The following is a 23,801-nucleotide window of genomic DNA, read 5'->3' on the forward strand; positions in this document are numbered from 1 at the left end:
AAATCTACAATGGAATGGTTCACAAATAAACGTATCCAGGTGTTGGAATGGCCAAGTCAAAGTCCAGACCTGAATCCAATCGAGAATCTGTGGAAAGAGCTGAAGACTGCTGTTCACGAACGCTCTCCATCCAACCTCACTGAGCTCCAGCTGTTTTACAAGGAAGAATGGGCAAGAATTTCAGTCTCTCGATGTGAAAACTGATAGAGACAAACCCCAAGCAACTTGCAGCTGTAATTACAGCAAAGGGTGGAGCTACAAAGTATTAACGCAAGGGGGACGAATAATATTGTACACTACACTTTTTAGTTTTTATTTGTTAAACAAGTTTGACACATCCAATAAATTTCATTCCACTTCATGATTGTGTCCCACTTGTTGATTCTTCACAATAAATTTGAATTTAATATCTTTATGTTTGAAGCCTGAAATGTGGCAAGAGGTTGAAAAGTTCAAGGGGGCTGAATACTTTCGCAAGACACTGTATACATTAAGGCTTCTTTGTACTTTAATATAATGGCAACAATCTTAGGTTTTAACAGACCAAAATATACTCATATTGGTTAAAAAACAGCAAATAGTGATTGGGATTTCATTTTAGGATCAAAGGGATCCAGATGACCCGACCCATCTGGAGTAGAGTTAGTATAAATACCGAATAAATGTGTTAACTGTTTAGATGTTGCATAAAATGCAGTTTTACAGTGTGTGTATTTGCTTTGCTATCAGACTATGGGCATAGAAAACATTCATTACTGTCTAATAAATGTCCTGAACAATCAGGTACAAATGTTTCTTTATTTGAAGTGAGTTTTGTTTTCCGCCAAGTGGAAAACTGACAATTTTATTAAACATCACTTCAATGGTTCCAATTACCAACAAAAACAATGTCGTCATTACATTCCACATTTCAAGCAATGATTGTGCAGTTTATCTGTTTGCTGCTGCACAGAGGAAATGGCACACAAACATAAACATGGGGAAACCCAGCCAAAAGAAATTTAAATCCAAAGTCGATCTTTTTTCAAAATACCTCAACTGTTGGACTTCATTAACATATCTGTCAAGGCGTATTCATAATTTATATTGCTAAAATTCTAAGAGAATATTATTGTAGAAGATGTTACCAACATTATGTACATTATTTAAGTTTTATAAGGGTTCATGGCCAAGGTTTATATTTACAAACCCAAAAAACACCCGACGCGTTTCACCTCTTCAAAAATCAAAACCAAAACATCTTGTTCAGCACATTGGAAACAGCTTTTAAAGGGCACATACCAAATATCAGAGGCTTAAAGTCTGCAAATATTAAAGTATGAAAAATAATTCCATCCTTATTAGCGTTCCCCTTATTTTACAAAGCAGAGTAGTATTAAAAGAGGATTTTTGACAAAAAAAGGCTTTGCAGCCAAGCATCTCTTAGAAACAGGAGGTAAGTACCATATAACACGGAACTATAAAACCAAACAGATGTATCAATGCTGGTCAGAACTGGGGCAGAAATTACCTCCATCCAAATACTGCCAGAAATTGTGTGTTCTGAATGTTATTTTTTGTCCCAAGAGCCTATTTGCGACTGTGGTGAAGACTGGGCTCACCACATAGAGCTGTTAAATCCCAGGGTAGGTTGCCTGTTGGTTAGGTCTCCACACTACTGCAAAATGACCAGATAGTTTTACTTAATGATTTTAAATTCAAGCTGTAGACTTGGCTGCCACTACCAGGATTGACGGTGTGTTATGCATTAATGCCAGAGTTCAGCGTTCCAAACATATCGTCAGTGTTGAGCAACTATGACAGTATTCTCACTGCCGTGTCCTCGCTTTCTATCAGAAACTACAAGTCTGAAACAAATGGGAAGAAAAAGTTGTTAAAATGCTGATATATGCCCTTTAAATTCTGACACACTATACAGAAACCCAGAGAAAAATAAAACCCAAACAGCAGGACCTGTAGTTTGTAAAATTGCAGTTTTTACAATAAATTACCCTTTTGACAAGTATTCGAAGAACAAAAAAAGAATAGGGTATATTAAGGATATAAATTTGGGAAATATTTTGGATCCAGTTTGAATAAATCTTGTAACCAACCAGAAATAAACAACCACCAGCCAAGAGGTCAGATTGAAAACAGAAAAAAAATCTCCTCTGACCAAGCTGCTTCAAAATGAGCAAAAAGTCTGTTACCTTTACCAAGTTGTATTGTTATTTACACAGGGACAAAAAAAAAAAAAAAAAAAAAAGGTACAGCCTTTTCTTTTCAGATTCAACACTAGAAAATCAAACTTGGCTGCAGCATCCGAAATAAAACCCTTCAACATCTGTAAATGACGAGCGTTTCACTGCAAAAAATTATCAAGAATTTCTTTTTAAACAAACTTTATTCAAAAAAAAAATCCCAGCTAAATTTTGACATATTTTAAGGACTGAAGGTGTCGAGCAAAACGAAGCAAATTTTTCCTAATAGCTCAATAATGATCTACAAACAAACTGCTCGATTTATGCAAAACTGTGTCAGAAACTGACATGAAGAAGAAAACTGAACATGGACATTTGTCCTGTGTTGGGAAAAATGGCTGAGCCCAATTAGTAAATCCACATTAAAATATATTTTTAAAAACATTTCCAAACTGGGAGAAGGATAATTTTAAGTTCATGCCGGTTAATTCAAGCTTTTCATCCTCAACACTTTCCTGGAAGTTGCTGAGTAACAGGAAGGCTCTCTTTGAAAAGTGTTTTTAGGTCTGAAATGTCAGGTTTTGGATCTAAAAACACCAGAATTAGTTTTAAAGAACTACAAAATGTTTTTTTTTTTAGTTTGGAAAATTCAGAGATAAACAGATTTCCTCCGGTGAGGTAATAGCTAAGGGTCCGAGGAGCGTAATGTTTAAAATTTTGGTATATCCTTTAGTATTCAGGCCAGGTTAGTTTCTTTGGTTTTCCCTACAAAACCCAAAAGTACTTTTCCATGACAGCATTGTTTATCATTACAATATAAACAAGGTTCTGAGTCGGGTGGACAGTGATTTATAAAACGGGTTGTTAGGAACCACCTCTCAGCTACCAAGGCTAGATAAATACGACTCCTCTTTGTTTCCTCTTGTTACTGTCCAGATGAAAAGTGCTGTTTATTCCCTTGGTGTCATGTTCAGGTCGGAGCCATCTCACTGCATCTGATAGCCAGCCATGTTGAAATTTCCCACGTTGGACATGACGGCGTCAGGAGGCGTTGGTGCAGAAGCATATCCGCCCATCCAGGCTGATGACTGTGACTGCCTGCAAAGGTTGCACAGATACCCAGTTAGTCAGCTGTAAACAGGGATGCTACTCAAACACTTCGAGCTTTTCCAGACTCACATTTCTCAGGTGATTCATTTTTAACAATGAAATGAATCATTTTCATCAATGACAACGAAAAGTCTTTTAACAGTTTTTCTGAAACTTTCAGTAAGCTGAAGGTTTTAAGACGTTTTAAGCCGGGTAGAAGAAAACAGTTTTCAGTTGGTTTTTAAAAAACATCCAAAGGGTCGGCGAAGTGAAGTTTGAGCAGTAAACTGATCCACAGGCCCTGTCCTCGTCAGTTTCCAGCCTTTAGCCTCGTATGAGGAGCAACCAGGAGATTCTGGGCTCGGAAGCCCAGAAGCAGGAGTGTTTGGTTAAAAGCTGACCCAAATAATCAGAAGCCTTGCCATTTACAGCCCTGTAGGTGAGCTTACTTTAAACCGAATGTGCAGCTGATTCCTGTCAGTACAGAAACTCTAAAACATTTAACTCAATTTTTTAAACAAAATGAACAACAGCCACTTAACAACTGATGTGTTCGCAAGCGCACACTGTGTGTCAGTCAGTCATTTTCTACCGCTTCTTCCCTAGTGGGTCGCGGGGAAGCTGGTGCCTATCTCCAGCAGTCTATGGGCACACACATGGCCAGTCCATCGCAGGGCAACACGGGACAAACAACTGTGCACACACTCATTCAATGTAGAGGTCAATGGAGAGAGAGCAATTAACCTAACAGTCATGTTTGTGGACTGTGGGAGGAAGCCGGAGTACCCGGAGAGAACCCATGCATGCACGGGGAGAACATGCAAACTCCATCCAGACTCCCGGTCGGGAGTCAAACCCAGGACCTTCTTGATGCAAGGCAACAGTGGACCGACTGTGTGATTTCAGGTTTTAGTGGTAAATATACTGCACCCACATCGGTTTGTAAAACTGAAGGATAATCTTTGGAGAGATGAAACCGCCTTTAGTTGCAGAAGCCGACTTGTTTCACAGATTCATGGAAAAGGATGAATGTGTGGCCACAATTTCTCTGACAGGGCTGTGCTGCTCTGCATCATGGGCCTTGGAGTTTTATCACAACAAAACAACTAAATATGGGTCAATATGATTAAAGATACCAGTTGCACAGTATTTACACAAAAATGTTACCCCAAAACGCATAGCTTCAGTATAACAAGCATAAAATAGGTGTTTAATTAGCCGGGCTATCTGCTCAGGTGGTGAGCCGCAAGTCTTGCCAATGGAAGTTTTAAAACAGCCTAACTTTAATAAACAGATGGTTGATGCTCTTTAGTTTCCACACTGTGACTGTTTGTGCTATTAGTTACCAGGAATATTCCAAAACAACCAAATGTGTCCTTCTGGTAAAGAAATGAAAAGTATCAGAGCCGTCTTTCAGCCTGCCAGCAGTGTGCAGCAATGTGTGGGGGAGGGGCCGTGATGCGTTATCTCTTTGCTCCATAGAGCCAAAGAGATAAGAGCGCTAGGGTCACTAGAGCACTTTCTCTGGCATCGGATTAAAATAACTTTAATCCAAAAAGAATGATGGAAAGTTCTGGGCTTTTTAAAACGGTAACTTTTAACAATACTGAAATTCTTCGGCCAGAATTGCAAACTGAATGAATGCTACCAGAACATTTTATGCTGCAAAAAAATGCAAATGGTCCTAAACCCAGACAGAAAGTTGAAACTGTGACAGGAACAATGCATCAAGCTGCAGAACCAGAGCGCTGTCAAAGCAGATTCCCTTGTCACCTGCTCAAAACCTCGGTTTTCCAAATCTATTTAAATACACTAAACGGTGACTTTTTGAAAATCTTAATTTTGCAAGTTTTCTTTCACCATGAACTCTGATTTATTGCAAATAGAGGGTCTAATGCGGCAGCAAATGTTTTGCAACAACAACATTAAGGGCCGCAAGGAGAGGACATCCGCTAATAATTCACTTGATCTGGTAGGTTAACCTCTTATTAATGTTAAAAGAGGAGTTAGTTTCAAACATTCAGTATTTTAATCATATTTGCATCGACTCAAAGGAGCAATAAATCTACCGGCCTGAAACACAACAGTAAAGGAGACAGTTTAACAGAGAAACTCACTCTACGCCGTATCCTTGCTGGTTCCATGTCTGTCCATACATGTTGTAAGAAGGAACCTGCCACCCGTTGGCCATGTACTGCCCATACTGCTGCTGAGGGTCTGAGTAGACCTGGTTCCACTGGCTCCACTGACTGTAATCAACCTGACCAGCACCGAAGGAAGGAACAAAGTAGATTCATGTCATTATTCCACATCTCCACATTCACTGAGCAGCAAGACACAAATACATGAAGACACCTTTTGAAAACAGAAATCTGTCTCAGATTTTCCTTATTTATTCATAGATAAATCAAACTGTCCACAGTTTCAGAGTGACCATGTGTCTTAGTGAGGTGGCAGGCGGTTAATCTCTTGCCAAGATCCTGACTCCACAGTCGGCCCGCTCCACTCTCTTGACTGACAACAAGGAACAATGAATTCTCCGAAGAACAATCCGTAGCAGAGTTAGATCCGGACAAATGCCGGTTCAGCGCCGGGCATCTTGCTCACTTTTGTAAAAATTATTTTCTCATATTTCAAAGAACAAAATTCACCCAACCAGGAGGACTTTGTCACATACCTGCTGTGGGCTTTTTGCTATGTCAGTTGACTCTTTGCCCCAGTAGCACTTCACCATTTGTCCCTCAATGACTGTGCCATTTACAGACACAATGGCGTGTGCAGCACTGTCATGGGAGGAAAACCTTCAGAACAAAACAACAGAACAAAATGCATCAAGAATTACATGAATTGTTCCGTAATACTTCACTAACATGCTGCTGTTGACATCTAGAGGCTGCAGTGAACTCTGATAATACCTGATGAAAGAATATCCTTTTTCTGGGAACACCCTGACCTCCATTATTTGACCAAATGGTGAAAACGTCTGCCGTATCAGATGTTCTGAAAGTATCATAGAGAGAAAATAATGTTCTGGTTGCTTCTTAGCTCGATTTCAGCAGACAGTATGGGAACTGGTAAGACGTCTATAATTATACAGTGATGACCGGGTGGAATAATGGCCTCTTGAGAATATGACACTTGCCTGTGAGTCCTGACTGGATCCCACCACAATACACTGTGCAGTTCTGTGGACTCGACTGATTCACTACGTCGTCAAACCTCAGCTGCTTTGAACCGTCTGAGAGAAAAACAAAACACCACCGAACATTTCAGGTACTCTAAACAGATCCATGAATGATATCTATGAAGAGATCACCTTCACCGTTATAATACTGAAGGTGCGTCTTCACAGCAGGAACCAGGGCCAAACAGATTAACCCTGGCAATTCTTATTTTCTGTTTACTTTAAATTAAACAAGATTGACAAAATGAGCTACCCATAGAGGAATTATTATTGAAATGAAGCGAGGACCTTCCACTTTCTGGGTGTGTCCAGGTGGAGACAATAAACGCTCTCATTAAGAGATTTATGGGGGATTTAAGCCAAGAATCGTGGCATGTTTTCACTGTGTTTCTGCTCTGAGATAAAAATGAAAACGGTCACCGTTGCACAGGCTTTAACTATTAAAATCAGTCAGCGTCACAATTTCTAAGGGATTTTAATTCTGTTTGAGAAAGTAACTGCTGTGAAAAGATTAGAGGTTATAGCTGTAGAACACCGGGTTGTAATCCCAACCAGAGCTCTCTTTTGCTCTACTATAAAAGCAACTTCAGACAGAAGTGTTGGCCATATTTGTTTAAAGATTTGTTGCATCTTTCAGTCAAGTTTGGGGTGAGTACGCATAAGTTTTTAAAGTGTAATCATGGTGAAGACTCGGTTATGGTTTCGTTTCATTGCTAAAAACCACGGCTGCTCCAGAACTAGCCACAAATTTAAAAAGGCACGCATACAAATAAAGATAAGATAAAGAAAGGAAGAATTTGCTGTCAATACTCACTGTCCTGAGCACTTTTGGGAGCTGGGGGTTTACGTGTTGCCCAGTTTGTCCTGATCTGGCGTCCTCCAAGCCACTGCCCCGCCATGTGTGAGATGGCATTTTCTGCATCCTGAAATCCAAACAGAGGAACAGTACCGCTCTTCAGGAAAACAAACATTATTGTTTTTTTTAATGCTGCAATACTAAAACTGGCAGTGGCAATGTGGAAACTGTGTAGTGTGATGTTTGATGACACTGGCTGACTATAAGTTCAACTACTCCAGTTACGGTAAAAGCATTTAAGGAGAATAATAAAGAAAAACATAACCTTCAGTCTGTGTTCCTGCACTGAAGCCTTACCAGTTTGTTGTAGAAGGACACAAATCCATACCCTTTTGATTTGCCAGTTGTAATGTCCTTCACGACACGAGCATCTCTGAGGGATAAAGTGAGGAAAAAAATAAGATCAGCACCCTTCAGAAATAAAATCCTCACAGTAAAAGGAACCACGCAAAACACACTAAACTTTAACTCCTCCACTACAGTGAAGTTTATTAGCTAACATGACCTACTGCTGAATTCTTGAAAACAAAACATTAACAAATACATGCAGCCTACAGTATCCTTGAAATTATTTCAGGTGTTTTAATAAATCTTAACCACTAGAGCACCACATTTTGGCTCAATCCTCACAGCAATAGACTAGTGAAATAGATTACCATGCATTCCTAAAATGTGCTGTAACTGCTACTCCTACAGACAGAAATGTATATAAAAATATCAGAAGAAAAAAGGAATTAAATGGCATACGTGGCCTGTTAACAGATTTCTTTATTTTTCCTGGTCAATTCTTTACCACCATTATGCCGTTTGGACTTTGGGCAGCTGTAAATTTTGAGAAATTGACATTTTTAGAAAATTTGGAAGAAGAGGATCATTGTTCTACAAACAACACTACACAAATCAAAATGAGACAATTTAAGCAAAGGTGTTGAGGTAAACACTGTTTATATATGCGATATCATTAATACACGGTATCTGCAAATAAAGACATGTGGGAATAAAATTGAATAAATAGAGGAAGAAAAACTACATCTGAGTCTCCAGAGTGCACAGTTCCTTGCTGTTAGCCTTCAAGCTGCTGTCCAATCCTATGAGCATTTCTGTAAAATAACCAAAGTGCTATTACTTCACTGTGAAGTACTTTTAAAGGCGGTTCAGGTTCATACACAATGTTTGCATTTTGCTCTGTAAAAGTACAGTTCACTTACCGCTTTGTACATGTGGATAAAATGCAAAAACTGGTTAAAAGCTGACAGCTCATTCACAAAAACAGCTGAGGCACAAACGCATGTCATATAATAGTTTAAAAAGACACTGTTCCACTCTGTTAAAGTGGTTAAAACTGCAAAATATGTTGCTTTGCAAAAGTATTCCGTTCCCTTGAACATTTTCATTTTGGAGTGTTGCATAGTTTTCAAACATCTTTTTAAACTATGGAATCCATAATCTGTGGTCTGCAGATGTATTCATCTCCCCTGAACCTTGTAGAAACACCTTTCATGGTATCACAGCAGCAGCTCTGTTGGGGTTTGTGTAAAACAGGTTTACTCATCCAGACAGTGAAATTCTTCCCGTTTAAAATCAGTCAACCCAGTTAGACTGGACCGGGAACATCTGCAAACAACTTCCAAGTCTGACCACAGATTCTGACTTGTATTTAGGTTTAGTTTTTGTTTGGACCATCCTAACCCACCTTGATCCAAACCATTCCATTGTAGCTCAGTGTTTGCTCTATGTTTAAATAAGTCTCTGCGCATGATGCTGCCACCACCATGCTTTACCGTGAGGTTTTTGTGTTCAGGGTGATACGCTGTGTTTTGCATGTACGCCAAAAAGGTTCATTTTAGTTTCACCCTTTTCACACTTTGACTTCTTATGGCTTTCTTCCAATAATGCGATTCTTCTTGTGAGTCTTACATAAAAGTCAGATTTCTGGAGCATCCAACTGACCCTTCCCACCTGAGCTGTGGATCTCTGTTGCTCAGCTCCAGAGTTACCATTGACCTTGTTTATCTGCTTCTTTAATTATTGTCTTGTATGTTTAGGTGGACAGCATGTCTTTGTAAATTTGCAGCTGTGCCATACTGAGATGATGGATTAAAAAGAGCTCTTGGAGATGTTTAAAGGTCAGGATATTGTTTTGCAACCTGACTCTGCTTTGAACATCTCCACAACGTCCTCCCTGACCTGTCTGCTGTGTCCCTCGGTCTTCATGAAGGACAATTAACTGATTAGGGTACTTCTGAGGGTATTTGGTTGCCCCGGATTTCATCAAGGATTATTAAGGGCTCTGAATACAAATGCACACCACACCTCTTCACATGTTACAATGTTTTTCATAAGTTATTCTTTTTCTTCACTTCTGAATTTATCCTAATAAAATACATTGTAATTTGTGGTTGTAACATGATAAAATGTGAAAAAGGTCAAGGGGCATGAAAACCTTTCCAAGGCACTATTATGCAAGAGGTCTGTAAAAGCTGTGAGACCAAAGAGGTCCAGCTCATATTTTAATCCTAAAACTGTGTATTACTACCATTAACCATGTCTACATGCATAAATGCAGGTTACATATAAAGAATATGTATGAAAACATATTAATGCTATTGTACGTCTGATGTTAGCAGGTGGACTGGTGGTAAAACCTGCAAACAAGCCACTCAGATGATGATGATAATATTTTCCTTGTATTCGTTCAGAAAGGACCAGCTGATCTAAAATGATTCCTGTCTAAATTGAAACTCCATGTGGAAGAGCTAAATCCAAGGCTAATCTGCAAAGCTAAACTATCGTTATCTATCAGAGAACAGAGTCATGAATGTTCCTTGTTTTTCCATTTGAGGGTTTATATGGTTACTAGCAGACATTTATTTCCTGTGTCCTTTATTAGCATTTATTTATTTTGCAAAGGGGAGTTGAGACTTTATATTCGCTCACAATAAACGGAGGTGAAGCATACATCGTATGTGGCTAAGTGGACGAACTGTGGGGCGACATCAGATCTTAAAATGTGCAGATTTATTAGCTTTTTGTTTTAAAAGTTGATTCAACATGCGTGTAAACGTGGTCACAGATGGCTGTGTTGCAGCATAAGCTTTCAGAGCAGTTTCATGAAGCAATTTTTACCCATCTAAAGAAAAATCCAACGCTGCCACAAAGGAGCTGTACATAAAACAAGGAATCTTTAAAATCGCACAAATTGCAGCAATAAAAGAATGAACTTACGAGATTTTTCCAAAAGGTGAAAACGCAGCCCTGACATCTTCAGTGCTAATCTCTGGATTTAAATCACCCACAAAAACATGATAGTGATCTGAGAAACAGCAAAAAGAAACGTCTATTATGTAAAATTACCTTGCAAATTCTGACCTTTGTTGATCTAATTAAAACAATTAATAAGAAGAAGAAGTAGAAGTAAGTAGAAGTAAGTAGAAGAAGAAGAAGAAGAAGTAGAAGTAGTAGTAGTAGTAGTAGTAGAAGTAGAAGTAGAAGTAGTAGTAGTAGTAGTAGAAGTAGAAGTAGCAAACTTACTGGATGTGTCTTTCTTCTGGCTACTAGGGGTGGTGGCCCAGTTAACTTTAACTTCCTAAAAACAAAAGAATTTACTGAACATCATTAAAACTATAAAAGACTGAATGAAAAAAAATTAATTGACAATTTCCAAGGATCAAATTAGTTAAGCTTCTTCATTTCATTTAGAATAGCTCTAATTAATACTCTTCTCACCTTTCCTAGAATCTTCCTCCCATTCATGGCTGCCAGGGCTGCAGCGGCATCTCTGCGCTCATAGAACTCCACAAAGCAATATGGATCATTGCTCGTGTGCTGCAGAAGAACAAGGTGAGCAAAGAAGTTCAAAACTCTGGCACCGATTTTTACAAATCATAACTGAAATGTGCTCAATAAATTGGAACCTCACTGAAGAGTACATTTATCCCAATAAATCAGTTAAAAAAAGGATACTCAAATATTTAGATTTACTGTAGACACAGAGTGATATTTCAGGTGTTAATTTAGATGATTATAAAATAATATAACTCAAATATAATCCAACATTCTGTTTCTGAATAATAATAAAAATTGTTTTGAATATAGAAATATTATGGTCGTATAATTGCCTACACAATCACAGGGAAGACTGCTGACTTAAGAATTGCCCAGACACCCTCCACAACAAGGGTCAGCCACAAAAGGTCACTGCTAAAAGCCTGGCTGTTCCACCTGCTGTATTTATGCAAATCAATGGAAAGTTTATTGGAAGAAAAAAGTGCGACAGAAACGGTGCACAAGCTAAAGGGATAACCACAACCTTGGAGGGGTTGTGAAGCAGAGACCATTCAAGAGCTTGGGGAAGATTCAGATGTCATTGACTGCAGCTAAGGTTGGACCTATAAGAGCCACCACACAGACATATCCAGTGTATCGGCTACAACATCCCTTGTTTTAAGCCACTCCAGAACCAAAGACAACACCAGAAGCGTCTCAACTGGGCTAAAGAGAAGGAGGAATAAACTGTTGCTCAGTGGCCCATAGTCCTCTTTAAAGAAGAAAGTAAATTCTGCATGCTTCCCTCTGCTGATAGGCTTTATGCACAACGTGGTACCTCCTCACACTGCCAAAACTACACTGTCCTGGACTAACCTTAGTCCCACAGAGAATCGATAAAGTATCAGCAAGGAAACGATGAGACACCAAATGAGCTGAAGGTCGCACTTAAAGCAAACTGGGTTCCCTTAAGACCTCAGCAGCGCCACAGGGTGACCCATCAACGCAATGCAATTAAATTCATGCAAAAGGAAATCCACCCAAGTACAGAGTACACATACTGTACAGGACATGTGCATACTATTCTGTAATAAAAATCATTTATGTAATTGTCTTATTTTCTGGAACACTAAATTCGGGTTTTCATTAGTTGAAAGGAACCGTCATCAGAATTAACACAAATAAACAAATCACGCTGTGTTCAATGGATCTATGGTGGTTTCACTTTTTATAAGAAATTAGCTTTTCCGTGATAATTTAGTTTATGGAGATGCAGCCGCGATTAGATGTTGAAAGACAAGCAACCAAACCAGGATCCTGGACGTTTACCTCTGTGATCATTTTGCAGCTTTTGCAGGGTCCAATCTGGGTGAAGAGTTGCAAAATCAAAATCTCTGTAACATCCCTGGAGAGGTTTCCCACATACCTGAGGGGTATAGAAGGTGTGTAAAATGTTAAAACAGTATACTCCAACTACAGCTATGACTCAGTTAAACAATTTAGCGTCTTTTTCTTTCGGTTTTAACTTCCTCATGTGAGGTTTTGGACTGTGATTGTGACGTTTTTGACATCAATTGTGAGGCCTAACCTTAAAAATTACTTTTAAAAAAAGAGTTTAATGCCAATAAGTTTGAGTTATTTATTTCAGGATTATTTTTCCTAAAATAATCTAAGTGAATGAACACTAAAAGCCGATTTTCGTGTTGCCATAGATGGTGATAACGTCGAGTAGCCAAGTTAGCCACCGGCTTGACGTTAGCAAACGTTGCGAAACAAACCGCGAATGTTGAACACTTAAAATTACTCACAAGGTTCTAGGGTAGCTTTCGTCGTCCATGACCGACCGATATTGACTATAACCTAGTCAAGAATGATCGCTGCTGGGTAGTTAAATAACTAAAAATATACCCTGATAACAACAACAACTCGTAACTAGCTCAGAAGCTAGCTAACAGTGCTCATGTCTTACGTCACGCTTTGACTTCCGGGATTACCGTTGTAGTAAAAGCTTACGTTTGTTTGAATGTAAGCTGTAAAAACATTTACTTAGGATAGATTAAGTTTCTATGTGTATTTACTAGTATATTTATGAATAAAAACAGAAAATTTAGCCGGAGCAGATAAATTACTTGTTTTTCTTCAACCAGCGCAACTTCCGTAAGAGGCCTTAAGCAAGGGAGCGCTTGTTTTTAACACCAGCGTTGAGAGGAAAATGTCGGTGACTCGAACATGAAGGACAATTCTGGAAGGGTATGGTTTAATCTTTGACCCCCCCGAGTTCCACAATCCAAAAATAAATAAATGAAACTGCACACACACACACACATATTAATATCATCTATCTATCTATCTATCTATCTATCTATCTATCTATCTATCTATCTATCTATCTATCTATCTATCTATCTATCTATCTATCTATCTATCTATCTATCTATCTATCTATCTATCTATCTATCTATCTATCTATCTATCTATCTATCTATCTATCTATCTATCTATCTATCTATCTATCTATCTATCTATCTATCTATCTATCTATCTATCTATCTATCTATCTATCTATCTATCTATCTATCTATCTATCTATCTATCTATCTATCTATCTATCTATTAAACAGTTTTAAATAGTTTATTTCCTCATCTTCTATTATTATTATTATTATTGTTATTGTTATTATTGTTGTTACTATAGCTTTAGTTTCTGTGTTTTACACCTCTTTATGTTTTCCTCTGTGTTTACTCGAAAATTTAGACAACAAACAATCTCTTAAGAGATTCTGTTGTATTCATGGACAGGATTTCAAAGTGATCATGATGTGTCCAGTGACCTATTTTTGGAGGTTTACCAGGTGTGTTCCTCAGGACAGAGACCCAGTGCAGACCCAGAACTCCCTGGAGGGACTCTCCTGGCTAAGGAACACCTTAGAATCCTTTAAAATGGGTTGTAAAGAGAGAGATGAATGGACTAACCCGGATGGATGGATGGATGGATGGATGGATGGATGGAGAGATTGTTTTGTACGTACCGTTTCTATCCTTCTCGTTTTAGTAATTTTATTTATGTTCAGTCATTTTATTTTATTGTTTTATTCTCTTCTTTACTTTGGGATTTTATCACTTACTGACATTGTGTAATAATTAGATAGAACCAAACTGTTTTGAATTGGATCTGAATCTGAACCTGGCTGCATTACATTAAATTATACAGTAAATTACATTAAACAGAATTGATAAGCGCTAAAGTTGATTTGCACAGATTTATGGATACAGATTAGACCTATTTGTTGTGTAAGATGAAATGACTGATATTGTCAATTGTTGCAATGTGAATTTAGGTGAAAACCCTAAAGTTAAAGGAGCTTTAAAATCCTCACGTTTGTTTTTATCAGTGTTCAGCCACATGATGAAGAGGCTGGGTTATTAGCATCCCCCCCTGACAGAATTAAGAGGAAGGACTGTCATTAGAGGTGTCACCGTGCCTACACTCTTTCACACCAGCACTTACATAATTGTGAACCAAATCCAAGCAAATCCTTGGGTCTACATTTGTCGTGTGGGAGTCTGACTCCGTCTATTTGGAGATTTGTTATTAATAAAGACAAAACAAATTAGAAATTCCCTTTAGTTAATTTGCAGAAAATCAGGTCCTGGGACACATTATGACTGGGAATCCTCCTGCTTGTGTTAATTATGACTGCAAACAGCCGCGTGTTTTTAATTTGGAGAAATAAATAAGCAAATAAATAAGATTAGATGAATGAATGTTATTCTGCGCAGAGTCGTCTGTGTTTGGGGTCTGAGGAGCCAGCGCGCTGCGTCCGCCGCCCCCGACATTAACCCCTGCTATTTCCAGAAACTTCCAGCCCACTTCCCCACGTCACCAGTGGGAATCTTTAAAGCGACCGTCGCCCGTATAAAATGTCTCATTACTCTGCAGTCAGAAACATGAACGCCGTGAAGACGCAGTCACCGATAGCCACGATGGCGAGTAACGACAGCGAGCCTCTGCCGCTGGGCTGGGAGGTGAAGATCGACCCCCACACCGGGTGGCCCTTCTTTGTGGACCACAACAACCGAACCACCACCTGGAATGACCCGAGACACGACACCAGAAAGGTAACGGACCCCTTACAAAGTTGGTCTGTCTGGGTTAGCGGCTGTAAACATAATTCAAACACGTTTATTTTTGATTGAGCTGCGTTTGTTTCGTTTCCCAAAGCGTGTTACGTAGAAAAAATGCCGCGCTGTATTATTATTCTAGATTAATGTTGTTGCCTAATAGGCCTTGTTAGGCAGCGCCACCTCCCCCTCACTGACAGCTCATAAGCCTAATATAACAGATGATCATTCCCGTTATATTCCCATGCCATGATCTAACACTATTATTACTCGGTGAGTCACTGCGGTGCACGGAAAGGTTCCCCGTGTTTGAAAAACGGCGTTCAGATCATAATAAACTTTTCCCTTACAAGGATTCAGCCTGCTCTGCCTTTCCTTCTGGCCTCAGGAGTATGTATGATACGGCAACAGGAGCTGGCTGACCAATAATAATAATAATAATAATAATAATAATAATAGTAATAATACATCAGAAAGCGTTCAACCCTGTGGGCTGAGGCTCCACAGCCTTCCAAGCTGGTAATCTCTTCTCTCAGGGACAGACGCTGTTTTCCAAAGTTAGTGTGCTGAGGAATCTGCTGGAAAGACACAGCTGTTGGGGGATAAAATTGGTGCATCGGAGCTGGCAGCCTGCAGTGTCCTGTACAGACAGAGGGCAAAGGGTCGTTCACAGCTATTTCACAACTGTGATGTTGGCGGAAAAAACTGCTGGTTTACTTATAAATGAAATCTAGGAAGATTTTTTTCCTTTGTTTTAAATTGAAATGGGTGGGAACCTGTTGCTTGTACCCAGAGCTGGCCCAACCTTGTGTGAGGCCCTATGCCAAGTTTCATTTGTGGGTCCACCTTCAGTTTATGGAAAAGTGTGATTCTGTGCAAATATTACCAGTAGTGGAAGAAAATTTAGAAAAATTTGAAAGATTTGTATGTCAGAGCAGTAGATTTAATCTGAAAGGGGAAAAAAAAGGTAAACTTTCAAATGATACCAGGATCTTGTGGGCATTAATCTATGCTCTTGGTTCTCCACCTAAACATTCTGAAACAAGTTTGAAACTCCAACATGATATAGTCCTCATTTATTTATCACATTTTGCCTGAAATAAAGTTTTAAAATATATATGCACAGGTCATTAAGTCCTTTAATCAGTTAGCATATACAGTGCCTTGTGAAAGTACTCAGCCCCCTTGAACTTTTCAACCTCTTGCCGCATTTCAGGCTTCAAACATAAAGATATAAAATTAATTTTTTGTGAAGAATCAACAACAAGTTGGACACAATCGTGAAGTGGAATGACATTTATTGGATGTGTCAAACTTGTTTAACAAATAAAAAACTGAAAAGTGGGGCGTGCAATATTATTCGGCCCCCTTGCATTAATACTTTGTAGCTCCACCCTTTGCTGCAATTACAGCTGCAAGTCACTTGGGGTTTGTCTCTATCAGTTTTGCACATCGAGAGACTGAAAGTTTTGCCCATTCTTCCTTGTAAAACAGCTGGAGCTCAGTGAGGTTGGATGGAGAGCGTTCGTGAACAGCAGTCTTCAGCTCTTTCCACAGATTCTCGATTGGATTCAGGTCTGGACTTTGACTTGGCCATTCCAACACCTGGATACGTTTATTTATGAACCATTCCATTGTAGATTTGGCTTTATGTTTTGGATCATTGTCTTGTTGGAAGATAAATCTCCGTCCCAGTCTCAGGTCTCTTGCAGACTCCAACAGGTTTTCTTCCAGAATGGTCCTGTATTTGGCCCCATCCATCTTCCCATCAATTTTGACCATCTTCCTTGTCTCTTCTGACGAAAAGCAGGCCCAGACCATGATGCTGCCACCACCATGTTTGACAGTGGGGATGATGTGTTCAGGGTGATGAGCTGTGTTGCTTTTACGCCAAACATATCGTTTTGCATTGTGGCCAAACAGTTTGATTTTGGTTTCGTCTGACCAGAGCACCTTCTTCCACATGTTTGTTGTGTCTCCCAGGTGGCTTGTGGAAAACTTTAAATTAAACTTTTGTTGGATTTCTTTGAGAAATGGTTTTCTTCTTGCCACTCTTCCATAAAGGCCAGATTTGTGCAGTGTACGACTGATTGTTGTCCTATGGACAGACTCTCCCACCTCAGCTGTAGATCTCTGCAGTTCATCCAGAGTGATCACGGGCCTCTTGGCTGCATCTCTGATCAGTCTTCTCCTTGTTCGAGATGAAAGTTTAGAGGAACGGCCGGGTCTTGGTAGATTTGCAGTGGTCTGATACTCCTTCCATTTCAATATGATTGCTTGCACAGTGCTCCTTGGGATGTTTAAAGCTTGGGAAATCTTTTTATATCCAAATCCGGCTTTAAACTTCTCCACAACAGTATCTCAGACCTGCCTTGTGTGTTCCTTGGTCTTCATGATGCTCTCTGCGCTTTGAACAGAACCCTGAGACTATCACAGAGCAGGTGCATTTATACGGAGACTTGATGACACACAGGTGGATTCTATTTATCATCATCAGTCATTTGGACAACATTGGATCATTCAGAGATACTCACTGAACTTCTGGAGTGAGTTTGCTGCACTGAAAGTAAAGGGGCTGAATAATATTACACGCCCCACTTTTCAGTTTTTTATTTGTTAAACAAGTTTGACACATCCAATAAATTTCATTCCACTTCATGATTGTGTCCAACTTGTTGATTCTTCACAAAAATTAGAATTTTATATCTTTATGTTTGAAGCCTGAAATGTGGCAAAATGTTGAAAAGTTCAAGGGGCCCGAATACTTTTGCAAGGCACTGTAGTTAATGTCACTGTGCAACAATTGCAACATAGCCTTTGCCAGCTTGTTTACATCTGTTTAATTATCTTCTGTTCTGTTTTCTCACATATATTATCATTAACTTGTTAAAACACCTGCTGTTATTTATATATTTAAATGTTTTTATTATCAAAAATCAAAATAGGTCTGAAATGCTCACTGAAAAGCGGTCCATTAGGACTTCATTTGTAATTGCATGCAGTTTTAAAGCTCTATAAGGTTGGTGTTTCTATTTTGTTTCAGCCTAGCAGCTGACAAAATCTTAACTCACCTAAATTTGTCTGCTGTTATTTTCGCCAAACTTACCTGGATGATGAATTACATTAAGCTGCAGCTTCATTCCTGTACTCCTCTCTGCTGATGCTCAGATCAGTACTAACTAAATCGAGGTGAAAAAGTATTTTATTTGGTTTTAAAGCCCTAGAGTAGAACAAATGTTGTCTATAGGGTTAGTTACAAAGAAAAAACATTCAGTTTACTTCATAAAATAGAAGAAATGCAAGTTAAAAAATGTAAATTCACTTCTCTTTCAATATGTTGTAATAATTAGTTAAAAATGTTGCGAGTGTCTCTTAAGCTAATGTGTGGTAAATGTAGTCAGATGGTGGAGTAAAATATCCATTGCAAATGTTAACATGATAAAACATAGCTTACTGTAGAAATTAATTTTGCATCTTTAGGCTGACTGTCAGATGATTTCTTCTTTCCAAAGCTCAGAAGTGAGACTTTTAGCACCACTCTGAAAAATTGTTCAGCCTCACCCATGACCTTTGTTATTATCTGAGACTGAGCATGCTATTGATTGTTTTTTTTCAATGCACCAAGGATTGGGGACAGTTATAATCCCATTCATAATATGCATTAAATAGATCTTGAATAATAAATTAAGCTCTGCACAGAAATCTGCATTGTTCACTATAAATAATGGAGGTGTGCACTTTTGTTGGGATACCAGTAAAGTGTATATATCCGGTCAAATTTATACTGAATTGTCTTTTTCAGATTCGAGAAGCATTAGCAAATGGACCCAGTGTGCCAGCAGAATCAAGCCCTTTCGAGCCTTCAAAGACCTTTGTGAAAGAGATGAAGCACCCCATTCTTCGCCCCGGTTATGTTCCCATCCCGGTCTACCATGACGGAGCAGATGTGAGGCAGCAGCAGCATCCATGTTACTCCTACATCCAGCCAGTCACTGCACAAAATGTCAGGACAGAAGGTCCGACCCCATCCCAGACGTCAGGGATCCTCCACGGCAGACCTAAATCACCTTTGCTTGGACCCTCTGACACGGAGTGTGGGAAGGCCGGATCGACAGTTTCACAAACATCAGAGGTACTTTCTAAGTTTATGATGCCTTTCAAATGTATTTGTAGCTAAGAACCGATCAAATAAACTGATTATATATGTTTTGAAAAAGCTGCAGTATACAATGCAGTTTTCAGGTCTGGTTAAAACAAACTCAACATTTCAGGTTTTCAGTGAGTTGATTCCAGAGCTGAGGAGCATGGGAAGTACAAAAAGTTGAAAAGTGTTCATATTTGTTTTTTCATTTTGTCACATCAAAACCACATAGTGTGTTTATATGGATTTTATGTCATATACCAGCATAACGCAGTGCATAATTGTGAAGTGAAAGAACAGTTATACAATAAAAAAAATCCTGAGAGGTTTTTCGTACATTTGTATTTAGCCCCTTTTTAATAACCTTAAATAAATCACTTTAACAATGACCTGTATGTCTGCCACTGAACATTTGGTATAGTGTCCTGGTGGCTTTAGAAGCAGATGGCCATAAACTGAATATTTGCTTTTTATTTCGTATTCAAGGTTAACACCGCCCCCCATCACCAACGGCCCAGCAGCACTGGTCTCCAGCCCGGGTATATCCCCATCCCAGTGATCCACGAGGGTGGAGGGGGCCAAACAGCGCCTCACACGAATCCCTCCGTCTACACTCAACGTGTTCCCTACTCTGAACATCAGCAGCCCTTTCACCGCCTTCAGTCAGAGGACTGGCCCAGCTACTCTGCAGGAGTACAGCCCTCTAGAGAAAGAGCTTCTCCAACTACTTTTCCCCAACATCGCGAAGGGACGTCTGTTCACATCCCACCTCATGTGAGGAGTCATTCACCTGTTAAAATGCAGGTGATGGGGGAAAGGCCACAAGTAATTTCACTTTTTATGTTTTACCTTAAATTATTTGCAGTTTTAAACCAGTTTAATAGCGTTGATGGTTGAGTGTGATTATGATGCTGGGAGTCTGCCTGCCGCCCAGTTCACATGGCTCAGCTGGATGTCCATCAGTGTGGGTCCACATGACAGGGAGCTCAGAGTAGAGCCGCTACTACTCCATATTGGAAGGAATCAGCTGAGGCATATCATCAAGATGCCTCTTATGTACCTTCGTTGTGGAAGTTTTCCTGGCATGTTTGTCCCAATGACATGTCAAGAAATGTCCAATAGGGCTGCCTCTTTGCTAATATGGGTGCTGTGTTGCTCTGTCTTGGAAATAGAGCTGCTGTTTTTCTGCATCAAAAGGGGTCAGCTGATGTGGTTTAGGTATCTAATCAAGATGGCTCCTAAGAGCAATTGTTCTCAATCCTGGTCCTCAGGGCCGACTGTCCTTCATGTTTTAGACGTGTCTATGCTCCATTACACCTGGTTTAAATTGCATTACCTCTTCAGCATCCCATCTAATGCTGCAGAAACCTGTTAATCACCTATTCATTTAAATCAGTTGGGTGGCAGCAGGAAAATGGCAAAAACATGTAGGACAGTTGGCCCTGAGGGCCAGGAAAACTGGCTCAAGGAGGGGTCTTGGTCTCCCTAACCCAAGTGCGATCCTTGATTTTCTGTGGTCTTGTTTCATCCAGATCTTTAATGAGCTTTTACCGGTGCATTTTCCTTCCATCCCTCACTTATGGTCTTAGATATGGATCATGATCAAAACAAAGAGATTCCTCATTCAAGCATCTGAAATTAGCCTTCTCTGTAAGGTGGCTGGATTCAGCCTTAGAGATAGGATTAGGACTCTGGAGCAGAGCTTCTGCTTCTCTGCATTGAAAGTACTCAGTTGAGGTGGTTTAAGCATCTAATAGGAAGGCCTCTTGGCCTCCTTAGGAGGTTTTCTAGGCATGTCCAACTGGAAGGAGACCCTAGTGCAGACAAAGAACAACAAAACAAAAAGAAAATATTTGACTGTCATGAATAAAATAACTTACTTTTCTTTCCTCTATACTTTTAAGGCTCCACAGTGGGTCCTGTCAAGAGAACTGCCCCAAAAGACAGAGCAGGAGCATGAAAACGTACAGCAGAAACTCAACAATACGCCGGCTCCTCAAATACCTCACATAAATGCGAACGTCCCGAAATCTCAGCAACCACAGCAGCTCCAGCAACCTCAGCACTTCCAGCAGCCTCAGCAGCTCCAACAACCTCAGCACTTCCAGCAGCCTCAGCAGTTCCAGCAGGCACCACCTCAAACGCAGCACGAACTGTCGTCGCAGGCTCAGAAGCAGGAGCTACCACAACACCACATGGCTGACATTACAGTTCAGATATCTCCAAAATCAGAAGCCCAGGAGGAACCAACTTCCCCCACAGAAGTCTCACCTGCACAGGCAGAGGCTGAGCTGGCAGCTCAGTGCCCAGTCCACCCGGGATTGGCTAAAGTGCAGCAAATCCTTGAAAGAGTGGCTAAATTGGAGCAGGAAGTGAAAAGCTTCAGTGGAAAGAAAAATGATAAAAAATACTTGCTACTGGAGGAGCTCTTGACCAAGAAGCTGTTGGCACTGGACTCTGTTGACCCCGAAGGCCGTGCAGATGTACGGCAGGCGAGGAGGGATGGAGTTCGTCGTGTGCAGACCATTCTGGAAGAACTAGAGCAACTGGAGGAGCAGTCTGCAATGGATGGAGACAGTCTGACTCAGAAAGGAGAGCCCAGCATGATCACTGAGAATGTTGAGATGGCAAAGGAGATATAATGACTGAACACCTCAAAATAAAGAGGAGGAAACAAGTCTGCTCAGGCTGTCTCTCCTTTTCCTCTACCTACAGCATTTGTGGAAGTTGCATGCATTGATTCAAAGTGTTGCTATGTCCATTCAGCACATAATTGATGGTAGCTCGGTGGAACTGTATTGTCCAAGCCATTGTTGTTGCCTTTTTGTTGTTTCAGTATCTTTAAACGAAGATTGCATTCATCAGTGATTTGTTGACAACTTTGTTAAACATATTATTGTTCAAGTAAGAGGCCTTTATGAATAAATGGAAGAGAAACACAAGTATTTTCTTAAGAAATGCTATTTGTAGTTGCCTTTTGTCTGATTAAATACTTTATGAAGCTTTTCTTAATCTAGTCAGAACATGAGTTAGGCTTTAAAGCAGAATGCCTGAGTCAACTCAAGCAAATTTCTCCCAGTGAATGCCATCTGGTCTTGTTGGAGCTGCTTTGTCACAAAACACAGTGCATTTGTTTACTACATGCTGCTTTTTGGCATATTGCTGATTTTGCTGTCTTTGCACTCTGCTGTTATTGAAAATCAGGGTTCCCGCACGGTTTTCTGTGTGGAAATCCCAGACTTTTCCAGACTCAAAAATGTCCAGAGTTCTCTGTTGATTCAGATGTTTCAACAGTGGCCAGGCTTTAAATATGGAACATGCCATAATCAGGAGTATGGATGGGTGGGTGGATGGATGAATGCATAAATGAACAGATGGACTGTTAAACAGACGGACAGACGGATGAACAGACTAACCAACAGATAGATGCATAGACAGACAGACAGACATAAAGGTGCGCAGATGGATGGATGAATCCAACCTTTAGACAATAGGAGAGGCAATAAAGTCTGGAAATCCTATTTTTTCCATATTCTGTTTTCCTTTTCCATTCTTATCCAGATCTGGAAACATTTAAATTGTATTCCAAACTTTTCCAGGCTGTGGAGGAATTCTGGAAGATGCAACATGCTGAAAATCAGCCACACATCCGTTCACACTGTTTCACCGCAGCATGTTTTCAGTTTTGTGTTAAAGTGTAATTGTAAATTGTTTTACTTGCTGCTGCAGACCATGATACCAGTATTTCTATGAGATTTCTATGAGTATTTTTGGTACATGAATGTGTAATGTCTACCAGGGGTGCGATGTGTATCTTACTTGAGATGTGAGACAATCAGCAAATTTTAACGACTGTCAGAATGTCATAAACCTACCAAAGCCACAATTTGTAATAAGTTTCACCCAATACGGGCCTTCGAAGCCTTAAAAATGCCACCTCTGTTAAAAAAAACCTAATCCAGTCTCCCAGCTCCTGGAAGTATTTTATTATAACTTTCGGTGAACTAATTTGCCCCTCTGAGATTGTAAGCCATCACAGCCTGACATGCATTCACAAATTATGGATCGTGGCTTAGTACTCATCAGCAGCTGGCTGATTCATTAATTACAGGAAGTAACATTTGTATAATTGAAAATAAAATGTTTTGACTGACACCTAAATGGATTTCTGGTTTTTATATGAGGGATGTTGATCCTTTTGTGTTCTGTGAAAAGTAAAATATTACAGAATGATGATTAGAGCTTTTCTACACAAAATCTGTACATTATTACTCTTTCAATCTCTATTTTAATTACTTTGACTACAATTGTGCCACTGCTCAAGTCATCTATTTGCCAGTAGCTGAACTTATTCATCATATGAAAAGTTTTCAAGGGCAAGACTTATGTCCCTGTTAGGCCTTCATCTGTTGTCAGCTGCTTTTCCCCCTGAAGCCCCTGAGTCATGACTGAGAATATTTTTTG

General features: G+C 39.7%; 2 protein-coding genes across 3 annotated transcripts; one reads left to right on the top strand and one right to left on the bottom strand.

Moving 5' to 3' along the window:
- Positions 1 to 779: 779 nt before the first annotated feature.
- tial1 (TIA1 cytotoxic granule-associated RNA binding protein-like 1) lies at positions 780 to 13,233 on the bottom strand. Its single transcript, XM_047351523.1, has 12 exons — positions 12,883 to 13,233; positions 12,404 to 12,500; positions 11,036 to 11,134; positions 10,841 to 10,895; positions 10,535 to 10,622; positions 7,607 to 7,682; positions 7,268 to 7,376; positions 6,412 to 6,507; positions 6,185 to 6,269; positions 5,947 to 6,070; positions 5,387 to 5,529; positions 780 to 3,278 (listed from the first exon to the last, which is right to left on the bottom strand). The coding sequence occupies exons 1-12, from the start codon at positions 12,909 to 12,911 to the stop codon at positions 3,167 to 3,169; spliced, it is 1,113 nt and encodes a 370-aa protein (XP_047207479.1). The 5' UTR covers positions 12,912 to 13,233; the 3' UTR covers positions 780 to 3,166.
- Positions 13,234 to 14,904: 1,671 nt separating this feature from the next.
- On the top strand, positions 14,905 to 23,492 carry bag3 (BCL2 associated athanogene 3). 2 transcript variants are annotated; one of them, XM_047352548.1, is made up of 4 exons: positions 14,905 to 15,193; positions 18,999 to 19,328; positions 19,824 to 20,141; positions 21,242 to 23,492. In XM_047352548.1, the coding sequence occupies exons 1-4, from the start codon at positions 14,996 to 14,998 to the stop codon at positions 21,977 to 21,979; spliced, it is 1,584 nt and encodes a 527-aa protein (XP_047208504.1). In that variant the 5' UTR covers positions 14,905 to 14,995; the 3' UTR covers positions 21,980 to 23,492. The 2 variants fall into 2 exon arrangements, with proteins under 2 accessions (XP_047208504.1, XP_047208502.1); XM_047352546.1 differs by having other exon boundaries at positions 14,908 to 15,193; positions 19,824 to 20,162.
- Positions 23,493 to 23,801: the final 309 nt, after the last annotated feature.

Source organism: Girardinichthys multiradiatus, chromosome 22 (genome assembly GCF_021462225.1).
Source record: "Girardinichthys multiradiatus isolate DD_20200921_A chromosome 22, DD_fGirMul_XY1, whole genome shotgun sequence".
Taxonomy (NCBI): domain Eukaryota; kingdom Metazoa; phylum Chordata; class Actinopteri; order Cyprinodontiformes; family Goodeidae; genus Girardinichthys; species Girardinichthys multiradiatus.

What these genes read in the sequence shown, in the direction of transcription:
- tial1 (XM_047351523.1), bottom strand. Translation starts at nt 12,911, where the DNA reads ATGGACGACGAAAGCTACCCTAGAACCTT. An exon ending in TGTCCTTCTACAACAAACTG is followed by an intron (nt 7,377 to 7,606) that starts GTAAGGCTTCAG and finishes TTTGGATTTCAG; the next exon opens with GATGCAGAAAATGCCATCTC. An exon ending in AAAGGATATTCTTTCATCAG is followed by an intron (nt 6,071 to 6,184) that starts GTATTATCAGAG and finishes TTTGTTCTGAAG; the next exon opens with GTTTTCCTCCCATGACAGTG.
- bag3 (XM_047352546.1), top strand. Translation starts at nt 14,996, where the DNA reads ATGTCTCATTACTCTGCAGTCAGAAACATGAACGCCGTGAAGACGCAG. An exon ending in CGAGACACGACACCAGAAAG is followed by an intron (nt 15,194 to 18,998) that starts GTAACGGACCCC and finishes TGTCTTTTTCAG; the next exon opens with ATTCGAGAAGCATTAGCAAA. An exon ending in CAGTTTCACAAACATCAGAG is followed by an intron (nt 19,329 to 19,823) that starts GTACTTTCTAAG and finishes TTCGTATTCAAG; the next exon opens with GTTAACACCGCCCCCCATCA.